We start from the raw sequence: 12,781 nt of genomic DNA, 5'->3' as shown, positions 1-12,781 counted from the left end.
ACAGACAGGCCTATGCATATCAAGTCATGAAAGCAACACGTTTTATTTATAGCACAATGCAAAGCGTGGCTTGGGTGCATGTATATTGACAGCCTATTCAGCAACAGACTGAGGTAAAGGGTTAACCATATCATCCAAACAGTGTGTACCATCTCACAATGAAGCATCTTAACCAAACCATTGAAACAAAGTCTAACATCAAACAAAAGCCATGGTGAAGCATCTTAACTTTATAATCAAAACAATGAGATATGTACTCTCTTAAATTGGAGTAACTGAACCATACCATCCAACAATGTGTACTGTCTTAAGTTGGAGTAACTAAATCATACCATCCAACAATAACGTGTACTGTCTTAAGTTGGAGTGAATGAACTTTACCATCAAAATAATGATTATTGTCACATGGCAAAACATCTTAGCAATACCATACCATTAGGTGTCCTGTCTAATGGTGGAATATCATAACCGTACCAACCAAACAATGGCTAAACATCTTAACCATACCATCCAAACAATGATGTTTACCGTCACATGGCCAAGCATCTTAAACATACCATCCACAAAGTTATTTACTGTCACATGTCCAAGCATCTTAAACATACCATCCACAAAGTTATTTACTGTCACATGTCCAAGCATCTTAACCATACCATCCAAACAATGATGTTTACTGTCACATGGCCAAGCATCTTAACCATACCATCCAAACAGTTATTTAATGTCACATGGCCAAGCATCTTAAACATACCATCCAAACAGTTATTTAATGTCACATGGCCAAGCATCTTAACCATACCATCCACAAAGTTATTTACTGTCACATGGCCAAGCATCTTAACCATACCATCCAAACAATGATGTTTACTGTCACGTGGCCAAGCATCTTAAACATACCATCCAAACAGTTATTTAATGTCACATGGCCAAGCATCTTAACCATACCATCCACAAAGTTATTTACTGTCACATGGCCAAGCATCTTAACCATACCATCCAAACAATGATGTTTACTGTCACGTGGCCAAGCATCTTAAACATACCATCCAAACAGTTATTTAATGTCACATGGCCAAGCATCTTAAACATACCATCCACAAAGTTATTTACTGTCACATGGCCAAGCATCTTAACCATACCATCCAAACAATGATGTTTACTGTCACGTGGCCAAGCATCTTAAACATACCATCCAAACAGTTATTTAATGTCACATGGCCAAGCATCTTAAACATACCATCCACAAAGTTATTTACTGTCACATGGCCAAGCATCTTAACCATACCATCCAAACAATGATGTTTACTGTCACATGGCCAAGCATCTTAAACATACCATCCAAACAGTTATTTAATGTCACATGGCCAAGCATCTTAAACATACCATCCAAACAGTTATTTAATGTCACATGGCCAAGCATCTTAAACATACCATCCACAAAGTTATTTACTGTCACATGGCCAAGCATCTTAAACATACCATCCAAACAGTTATTTAATGTCACATGGCCAAGCATCTTAATGAGACCATTTAAACAATGATGTTTACTGTCACATGGCAATAGATCTTAATCATACCATACTGTATTATGGTGGAGCATTTTAACCATACCATCCAAACAATTATGTGTTCCGTCACATGGCCAAGCATGTTAATGACAAAGCCATCCAAACTCAGATATGTGTACTGTCACATGGCCAAGCATCTTAACTCATTCAGTCCCAATCCCACCTGTAGGCATGATGAGGCTGTACCCTACTTCCGAGCTCTGCAGCATTAAGGTCATTTAAGTTTACACCAAAGTGGGCGGTATTACAAAAAAGCAGACAAATATAGCTCTACAATGATACCAAATAATCTGGACGTTCTAGTTGCACTATGAAATACAGAGGGAAAAACCTAATTTTTTTGACTCATTTTTTTAAAACCCAAAATTTGCTCATGGTTGGAATCTGATTTTTTGTCCGGATTTTAGACCTTTCGATCTGATTCAAGGCAGACAGGTCTGAACTGCACACAAACAGGTGAACCTATGCAAAAACTAGTACAAGGTGGGCATTTGGAATAAAGAGTGGTCTTCATACGAAAATGATGGGTCCATTAGGCAACAAAAAAACAAAAAAAACCCCCAAATTACAATTTTTTAAAAAAAATCCGACTTTTACCCTTCTGCTTGTGCGCAAGCAAAATAACCAATGGAAAACAATGTTTCTAATACAACTAGGCATTAGTTTAATGGAAAATCGGTTGAAAGTCAACGTATTAGGATATATTCAGAAATAGCCCCCAAAATGTCCTTCCTACTCGCATTTCAGGCGAAAACGACACAAAAACCTCCAAGGCCGAATGAGTTAATGACAAAGCCACCCAAACAATTATGTGTACTGTCACATGGTCAAGCATCTTAATGACAAAGCCATCCAAACAATTATGTGTATTGTCACATGGTCAAGCATCTTAATGACAAAGCCATCCAAACAATTATGTGTATTGTCACATAGCCAAGCATCTTAATGACAAAGCCATCCAAACAATTATGTGTATTGTCACACATCCAAGCATCTTAATGACAAAACCATCCAAACAATTATGTGTATTGTCACATGGTCAAGCATCTTAATGACAAAGCCATCCAAACAATTATGTGTATTGTCACATGGCCAAGCATCTTAATGACAAAGCCATCCAAACAATTATGTATATTGTCATATGGCCTAGCATCTTAATGACAAAACCATCCAAACAATTATGTGTATTGTCACATAGCCAAGCATCTTAATGACAAAGCCATCCAAACAATTATGTGTACTGTCACATGGCCAAGCATATTAATGACAAAGCCATCCAAACAATTGTGTATTGTCACATGGCCAAGCATCTTAATGACAAAGCCATCCAAACACCATAATGTGTACTGTCTCATTGTGACACAACTTAATGACAAAGCCATCCAAACACCATAATGTGTACTGTCTCATTGTGGAGCATATCAAAATAAAAAGTACATAAGCTTTTGTGCATAGAATTTATTAAATATTCTTTTTAACACAAATGTTGAGAAACTCTATAGGACTCCTCTTTTGTTAATAAACATTACGGAAATGTACATAAAATGAGTTGGATACTAAAAATTATATGCGTAACTTGACAATTAGTAACTTGTAGAATAAAATGTACAGCTATTAACTAAAATAAAATTAGTCTGAGTGGTAGCTGAGATAATGGTATGTACACCTCTTGAAACCCTACAAATATATTACAAATTTTGTACACTTTTTACATTTCACACAGTGAATAAAGACAGAATTTTGCCAATTTGTGCATTATAGAAAAAAATTTGTATGGGCTAAGGAAACAAATTAACTTCATTTTGTGCAAAACAAAGCTCTTTACTTATAAAAATAAAATGTTAATATCTTACTTAATGTGTATTAAGCAATACATATGTGCATTAAATATACAAATGGCATATATGTATTCAAGTATACAAAATGGCATATGTGTATTCAAGTATACAAATGGCTTATGTTAAGTAGATAAGCATATGCATGCAGTAAGTAAAGTAATTAAGATTTAAATGTTGAAACCTGTAATACACTAGTTCTGGTCCTTTAATGAACAGAATCTTTGACAGCAGAAATTTAAAATAATTAAAACCACATATAGTAAACACAAATTTCATCCTAGGCTAGAACTCTGCAAATGCATATATACTGAAATACATGCTTGTAGAGAAAATTCTAATAAAATGGGGCCTACTTTGTCATGCTGCATTAATACTTATCTAAGGCCTCTAAGTTAAGGCCCAGTATTTGTCATGCAGCAATAATATTTGACTAAGACCTCTATGTTAAGGCTCAATATTAGTCATTAAGACCTCTATGTTAAGGCCCCAGTATTTGTCATGCAGCATTAATATGAATACCGAAATCTAGTCTCTGGGACTATTTGAATATTATTGCCTGTGAATACGAAATGGAACTGACCTCAACACTGAAGCCTTAACAAAACTGTAGACAGGTGACTCTAGCTTCACTAGCTATTGTAGTTATATTGAAAAAGAGTAAGCATTCCTCTTTCTTTTCCCTACAATAAAAGTTTCACTATAACCCTCAAGGCTCATTAGGAAACATGGCATCATTTATTTTACTTTTAATATTGGTCTTGAGCGGATATAAATATCTAAACACCAACACCTATAAGTGCAATATTGATATAAACAATCAAAACTGAACTAAAAAAAACCAAAACAAGCACGCATGTACTGGCCATTTTACTGCACTGAGCTGGAATGTTAGTGATAGAAAATGGATGGCAGTTAACATTCACTCTAACAGCCCTAGACCAGCTACCATGTTGGACAGAACTATGATGCAGATCATGTTAAGTTTAATATTTGATTGGTAACTAAACAACATGTGGCAAAGATAAGACAAAAAATATAAAGATGAATATTACAATTTCTGAAGAGAATGCTACAAGGTGCTGTGTTAATTCAGCCAATGTACTGTTTAAGACCAAACAAAAGTCATTAATAGGTTTCATATGAAAGGCTGCAATTTGTAGATACATTTTGTTTACCTTCAAGAATTTAAAGGGCCATTTTATGTCCATGTGATAGAATATTCTGATTATGCAAATTTGTTTCATGTTGATGATGAGTAAAGTCAAACTAAATTAAGGTAAAATATGTTTCTAGATGTGTTCTGTAAAAGTCTGTATAATATATTTCCAGACTGGTGCTCTGAACAAAATCTTATAAATATGTATATATACTGGTACTCTGTAAAAAGAAATGTTAGAAATAAGAGCCACATTAATAATGCATTATACTGGTCCTCATCATTTGAGTGCCACTGGTGCTTCATGTAATGACTGCACATGATATCCTATGACAAATGAAATGATTATTAGAGTGCCATTGGTGTCTCCTGTAATGACCACACATGATATCCTATGGCAAATGAAATGACCATCCAAGGTTGTGCATGATTTCTGGGCAGCAATCTCTGATCATTATGATAAGATGCTACAAAAATGCTGAAAGCCAATACAATTTCATTCCATATATCAAAAATTAGACGATGCTTCAGATGCAAGAATAATTTTCATTTTAAATTTTTATATTTACATCCTTTTTGATTAAATGCCCCAAATCCTATGCCTGATGTTAGTAATATATTTATTTACATTATTTGAGAAGTTCCACATTTGTTCCATCATGTACATTCATTTACAACCATTGTACAAATCTGAAATGACCTTATGTAACATAATTATTAGAGCAAAGATGGCAGAATAAATAGAGTTCTGAAAGACTGTAAACCTTCATTTTTTGCAGTAAGTTAGTTCTTAACATTGTTGGTCTTGTTTTCTGGCTTTGAACAGTAACTATGTGAATTAGTTTTCTGGCTTTGAACAGTAACTATGTGAATTAGTTTTCTGACTTTGAACAGTAAATATGTGAATTAGTTTTCTGACTTTGAACAGTAAATATGTGAATTAATTTTCTGGCTTTGAACAGTAACTATGTGAATCAGTTTTCTGGCTTTGAACAGTAACTATGTGAATCAGTTTTCTGGCTTTGAACAGTAATTATGTGAATTAGTTTTCTGGCCACAACTTTGTGGTAGTGGCATACTCATACTTCCTCTTAAAACAACAAGAAAACAAACTAGCAATAAAATATATGGATACTTCAGAAATAAGGTAGATTAAAATATCATTTATACCAAACCAGCCTAGTTCTATCAGCAAAACATTTTTAAATGCTTCCTTTTCACAATAATTTTTTTGTATCATGGTCTTTGCTACAAGGATGAGGTTGCTGAGCACACCTTTAACAAATATTCCATTTCCACAAAACAATCTGATATCTTAACTGATTTGCTATGTAAAGGCAGACAGAAATATCCATCAAATGTAGAAGAAATTTGATTTAGGAGCTGTTTACTTAGCTATACATGTTATACATGCCTACTGTGCATACATGATTTAAATAAGACATTACTGAAATATACAGATATTTAAATGATCATAGAAATTATCTACAAAAGCCCTCCACATCAGATCTTTACAAACATCACAAAGACTGCTGTATAATCTACACCGAACAGCAAAGTCCCAGATCTGCCATTGTATATCAAATTTAGATCAAAGCCACTTGTTTTATTCAGGCTTTCAAACAGTAAAGAGTCTGATTTAACAGTGCATTATATGACAAAAGATTAGACCTATGCCATACACAGATATAGTTAATGGTAACTAATTCAGTATTTCCATTTTTGCACTTTAACAATGCTTATAAGCTATTTTTGAATAAACATGATATTGAAAAATTAGACTTGGTAGGATTGCACCATGTTCTGACAGTCTGTGAGAAAAACATTGATGGATCCTGTCCATGTTTGAAGAACTGATAAGCGAGGTGGTATTAGTTTCAATGCATCTTCCATTACGTTTTTGTTTCACCACCTATAGTGGCAAACCCATGCAAATTGCAGTGACTCCCTAAATTGGCTGCCATTTTTTATACTGGATCCATGGAAAAAATTTGTACATTCCAGTCACTTTGCACAAAAGGAATAATCTGATGGATTTAATCTATTATACCATCTATTATATAGGAAACAGTCAAATAGTCAAGCTAATTGTTTGTACAACTAATTTTCAAATTGTTATTTATTCTGATTAGAAAAGAAAAACACCAGTAAAAGTTAATTCTGAGCATATTATAGTTGTGCGTGAGACATATTTTGTACTGCTAACATTCATTTCTTGAAAATCTTTCTTTTTTCAAGATCCATTTTTTTACAAGTATTTCTTGGAGTACTGTAATTATATATTTACTCCTGAGTTTTTCTTCTCATGTGGCATGGAGTTTCTAACTCCTATAATTTATCAAAAGCAAAGTCTGTTCAAACACAGCAACTTCTAGTCATCTGACACCATTCAGACTGATTGCAGGTAAAGTTATTTGAAAGAAATAATTAAAACTAAAGTCTAAATATTTATTTAATACCATTTCTTACTTAGATATGTGTTGTAAACATACTTTTATAGGATTTCAAGACAAGATGAAATCCCTTATACTGTGTAACCAATTTTTGCCTTCACAAGCATTTACACAAAATAAGCAACCCCCCAAACTTTCAAGACTGAAATATTATTATGCCATAAATTCTTGATAATATTACAAAACATTCAACTCTCAATAAGTATGTGTATTATATATACAAATACACACAAGAGTCAATACAAACTAAACAAATAACCCTAGTTATTCGACTTAAGCAACTGAAAGACTATTGGTTACCTAGTAATACTTTACATTATTCACATATATACACCTCTTCCTTGCTATATCAAACCCAGATAAGTCATGAAACTACTGATAATGTAGGATCAGGCATAGGTCCCACTTATAACAATAACAATAGAAAATATGAAAAGTATTGTCCCCTATTTCTTGAATGTGAAGAAAATAATGATCAAAGCTGTTACATGATATATTACTTATTTTACTGTTGAAAATTATGATATTTTTTAGTTCGATCTAAATGGCAACTATGTTTTAATCTTCAATTTGAGTGTTTGTTGTATTGCTAAAATCAGTTAAAAATATACCTTTTCATTATCACAGTATTTAAATCTTTTGCATTAAATCAAATAAAGGGAGCAGAATTGCTGTTGTTGTTGTTATGGGGTTTAACGCCATTTTTCAGCACACAATAGGCTATGCATGGCAGCCAGTATTAATGGTGGAGGAAGAACATGGGAAAACCCCGAGAAAAACCACCAACCAATGAGAAGCTACTGGCAAGCTTTCTCACATAACCACATTGGCCGAAGGGAGCAGAATTAAAAAGCACTACAAGATAGGCAAACCCTGTTACAAGATAGGCAAACCCGATTGTGCTAGGGGTCACAGTAGTGTTTCTGGTAAACATGTTTCAACCCACCAATTGAATAGTTAGAAATATTATTATGTAGATAACATAATTTAAGTATTTAACATAACTGGTAGTTTATCATACTAATTCACAAATGTGATCAATGATACTAAAGGAAATAATGTTAAGGAGAACTCAGTGTATGGAAAGCTATGTTTGACAGATGTAGTTAATTATGGAGAAGCAAGCTAAAAATTTGTAGTGAACTTAAAATTCCTGAATTGGCACTGAGAGGTCTGCTCAAGGATGAGCAGAAATTTCACTATTACTTGCAATGAAATCGCAGCACCAATATTTTTATTAACAGAACAATTTTTACAAAAACAGGGTATTGATGCTGGAGGTTGTTGTTTCATGAACTAAATGTCCCTAGTTTTTGAAAATGGGAAAGTGTATTTTGCTATGATTATTAAAAAAAAAACACTTGAGTATATCCACCAGCACATGCAAAAACAGTGACGTAATACATAATGAGTTCTCAAGTACCTGTGTTATGTATTGAAACCTTTAGGAGTAATGCTTTCAGTGATCTTAATGACATTGGTCATCCTGAAAATAATGGAAATTTATATGGAAAAGTGACAAACTTCACTATAAAAAGTGTTTTATTTACAATTATTCCCAATTCAACCCAAAATGAGTATTACACCTTTAAACAGTTTACCTCCTCTGTTCTTATCATCGATGTCTACCCCCTCTGTTCGTATCATCTATCTCTACCCCCCTCTGTTCTTATCATCGATGTCTACCCCTTTTGTTCTTATCATCAATCTCTACCCCTTTTGTTCTTATCATCAATGTCTACCCCCCTCTGTTCTTATCATCGACGTCTACCCCCTCTGTTCTTATCATCAATGTCTACCCCCTCTGTTCTTATCATCTATGTCTACCCCCTTTATTCTTATCATCTATGTCTACAACCCCCTCTGTTCTTATCATCGATGTCTACCCCCTTTGTTCTTATCATCTATGTCTACCCCCTCTGTTCTTATCATCAATGTCTACCACCTCTGTTCTTATCATCGATGTCTACCCCCTCTGTTCTTATCATTGATGTCTATTTCCTCTGTTCTTATTACCCATGTCAAGTCAGGATGTCATTCACATCTTAATTTTCCCTTGGACACAAGCATCCTGCTTATATTGTTATACTGCAGTTTCTGTTTTTGGACCCCACTGTGTACGAGTTATCAAGGGAGAGGTGTATTTTCTTCCATGTACCTTTACTGGCCTCATCAACTAATTAAATTTCTTGGACCCTTCTTTGCCTTTGAATGGCATGGAGTTCAACGAACCAATAAAATGAGACAGTCCTGACCAGCCACAAAGAGCTGTTAAAAGCGATGATTCATCTGACCTCCACCAATCATGGTGTGATACCCCAGTAAACACTGAGTTTTGTAGCTGTTAGTATGTATTGTTTTCAGACTAATGAAGACTCTAACCTGTACTTTGTAAATAAAAAGGGCACATATACTGATCCCTTGTGTAATTCTCAAACAGTCTCCAATTTATCCAAGCTAATCCACTTCTGATCCACATCTCAAACAATCTTTGATAGCAATATAATAAAGCATAATAATTTGAATTGCTGTTCCATTTGTAAATATACATGGTACCCTGACAAGACTGAAGTAGCTACATGTGATTTCTTAAATTTTGTAATTACTTCCTTGGGACAAGTTTACTGCAACAATTAGGCTTAATTTGGACTACCAGATAAATAGTTATATAGTGCAGGAAACTATTTGTTAAAAATTTTTTTAAACAACAGAATTGTAGGTAACTCCAAGTAAATAAATCAGATTGCATAATGTAGATGGCAGTAGCAAATAACCAATCAGTGAAGCTCACCTTGTTAGATTAAACCATTTCAATCCCTTAGTGTCATACATATTTCTAGCCACTGTATTCTTTTCACAAATTTACATTACAACTGCCCCGACTTTTTGAGGGTGAATGTAAAGCATGTTGTAAACAGAGGAAGAAATGCTACTGACTATTTAAGACAGCATAAAAGGTGCCAATTTGATAAATTTTTCAGTCCATTTCAATTATATTTATTGATCCAACTACAGATAGAAAGCAAGATTAGTTAGAATGATAGACAATGATATAAATAGCACAAGCAACTGTTTAATTAGCTTGTCAATAGAAAAAAATGGTAAGTAATGATCTTACGACAACTTCACTGAAATTTCAATTAAAGCTTTCATTTTACCTTTCAATACAACTCTCAATAAGATGTTTGTTATGAAAAACAACAAGGCTTTTATAAATTGGATTGTTAAAACTTCTTGATAGGTGAGTGACTAATGAGGGTTACATGTTGCTCTAATTATACATTTCAACTGTAAGATGATAGGATAAATTTTAAAGATGAGGGAATGATGTGGCTAGCTAGGCAGTTTCACTGTAAGATGACCTGGTAGTTTATGGCTTTAGTAGTCATTCCTATTAAACATCAAACCAAGGGATTCAGTTCGAGGGTTGGAGAGTGACCTACTTGGTTGGGCTAAAAGGATTTTCTAATTATCAGGATTCCTATAGAACTTCTGAGGCAGTCTGACCAATCAAGAGTTGTTGTATTTTGGTTTAATGCCATTTCTAAGCACAAGATAGGCAATATATAGAGCCAGTACGACAGGTGGAAGAAGGACCTGGAACCACCACCCCCAAGAACCAACTACTCACAGGGAGATACTGGCAAGCTATCTCATATACCCACCTTGGCCAAGCCCATGATTTGAACCCATGTGGATAGAGGTAATACAGCAGTGATCATTGAAGGTGAGTAGTTGAGACCACTTGGCCACCCAGGGCCACATTATCACAAGTGTATAAGTCAACCGCAATTTGAGATTTTAACTTGGAATCTAATAGAAAAGGGATTTTTTTTTATTTCAATTGATTATTAATGTGCAAGAGCTCAAGTTTTAAAATTGATTTCCTTTATGTTTTAAACAAATCAACAGTCTGATCTTTACTGTTAAACCATATGAGAAGTTATATGTGCGTGTGCGCGTGCACACACACACACACACACACACACACACACACACACACACACACACACACACACATTTGTTAGTGGTTACTGTGCTGGCCTCAAGACAGAAAGGATGTGGGTTCAAATCCTACTATTGGATCAGCCTTCATCAGCTACCGTGGTGTGTCGTTGGGCATAGCAATTTAAACCTCATCTTGGCAATAAAACACCAGAATTAAACCAAAATCACTCTTATATGCATGCACACTAATGGTAACAATTGATTGAAAGCTATCATAGTAAATATTCACTTAAATTTACTAGGAATTTTAATATACTATAACAGTGGAGATCTCATCCTCAGATTTTGTATGGGCAAATTTTCCATATTTAAATCAAACTGAAAATGTCAAGGAAGGGCATTATAGAAGTTAGACCTAAATAGATATTATACTGTTGTAAATGCCATTCTTAACAGTGCCTGTGGGAGCTATTGGATGTTTACAACAGCAAAAGAAGGAAAGGTACAAAAAAGACTCCAAAGAAGCTTAAGAAAATCCCGTAAAAATGTGGATAATGATGATGGTAGTTGTGATACTTATAAAAATGACTAATGTAATGATGTGAATATTGGTGAGAAGGCTGACAAGTCTGAAGATGGACTCTTGTATTAAGGACTTCAACAGTAGTGAAAATGCTGATGAGTCTGAAGATGGATTCCTGTATGAAGGACTTGATCACAATGAGGTACTGGTCATCACTATAATGCTGTGGCAGTTAGCTGCTCCAAGTAAGGGTAGAGTGCCAGAAGGATTGCAAACAGTAGCATTAACAAGGGTATACTTGAACAAAAGGACAACTGAAATAGAAAAACAACAGCCATTACTGTATTTCTATTATTATCCATGTTGACATATGTGTCGAAATTGAATATTTTCCCACTTAATGACAGATATCAAGAATGATACAACCTTGTGTTGATTTGTTGTGCGAAATAATTTCAACATGCTCTTTATAAAATCACATGTTATCCTGTGGTGATGCAATAAACGTCTGATATGCAAATTTAGAAAAATTAACAAAATCTGAAATGGATATGATGATACTGTTACCATGTAAAGCAATTATGTCATAAAGAAGTTACTGAATCTGTATGGAGTGCCATATTAAGTGGATTTATTACTTTTGCAAAGGATTAGCTATAACAAATCATACAGATGACACAGTCAATACACAGATAATCATACAAATGAGACAGCCAATACACACATAGTCATACAAATGAGACAGTCAATATACAGATAATCATACAAATGAGACAGCCAATACACACATAATCATACAAATGAGACAGTCAATACACAGATAATCATACAAACGAGACAGCCAATACACACATAATCATACAAATGAGAGTCAATATGCAGATATCATACAAATGAGACAGCCAATACACAGCTAATCACACAAATGAGACAACCAATACACAGATAATCATACAAATGAGACAATCAATACACATATAATCATACAAATGAGACAGGCAATACATAGATAATCATACAAATGAGACAGCCAATACACACATAATCATACAAATGAGAGACAATACGCAAATAATCATACAAATGAGACAGCCAATACACATATAATCATACAAACGAGATAACCATACACAGATAATCATACAAATGAGACAGCCAATACACAGATAATCATACAAACGAGACAGCCAATACACACATAATCATACAAATGAGAGTCAATACGCAGATAATCATACAAATGAGACAGCCAATACACAGCTAATCACACAAATGAGACAACCAATACACAGATA

At 34.2% G+C, this 12,781-nt stretch overlaps 1 protein-coding gene across 9 annotated transcripts in view; it reads right to left on the bottom strand.

Annotated features, from left to right (window-relative positions):
- Positions 1-3,011: 3,011 nt before the first annotated feature.
- Positions 3,012-12,781, bottom strand: part of LOC149789081 (uncharacterized) — a 209,356-nt gene continuing 199,586 nt past the window's right edge. For 8 of the 9 annotated variants that reach the window (XR_016424299.1, XR_016424303.1, XR_016424304.1 and 5 more), the window contains 2 exons: positions 3,844-11,800; positions 3,012-3,791 (listed from right to left, as the gene is read on the bottom strand). Coding sequence is in view for 1 of the 9 variants with exons in the window: in XM_089975266.1 (XP_089831392.1) it covers positions 11,702-11,800 (99 nt within the window). In the remaining 8 variants the exon portion in view is untranslated. Of the gene's footprint in view, positions 11,801-12,781 lie in introns of all 9 variants that reach the window. The other variant, XM_089975266.1, reaches the window with a different exon arrangement.

Source organism: Sinohyriopsis cumingii, chromosome 11 (genome assembly GCF_028554795.1).
Source record: "Sinohyriopsis cumingii isolate HCF-2022 chromosome 11, ASM2855479v2, whole genome shotgun sequence".
Taxonomy (NCBI): Eukaryota; Metazoa; Mollusca; class Bivalvia; order Unionida; family Unionidae; genus Sinohyriopsis; species Sinohyriopsis cumingii.
The sequence above is the reverse complement of the archived record's forward strand: the minus strand, read 5'-3'. Positions and strand labels throughout refer to the sequence as shown.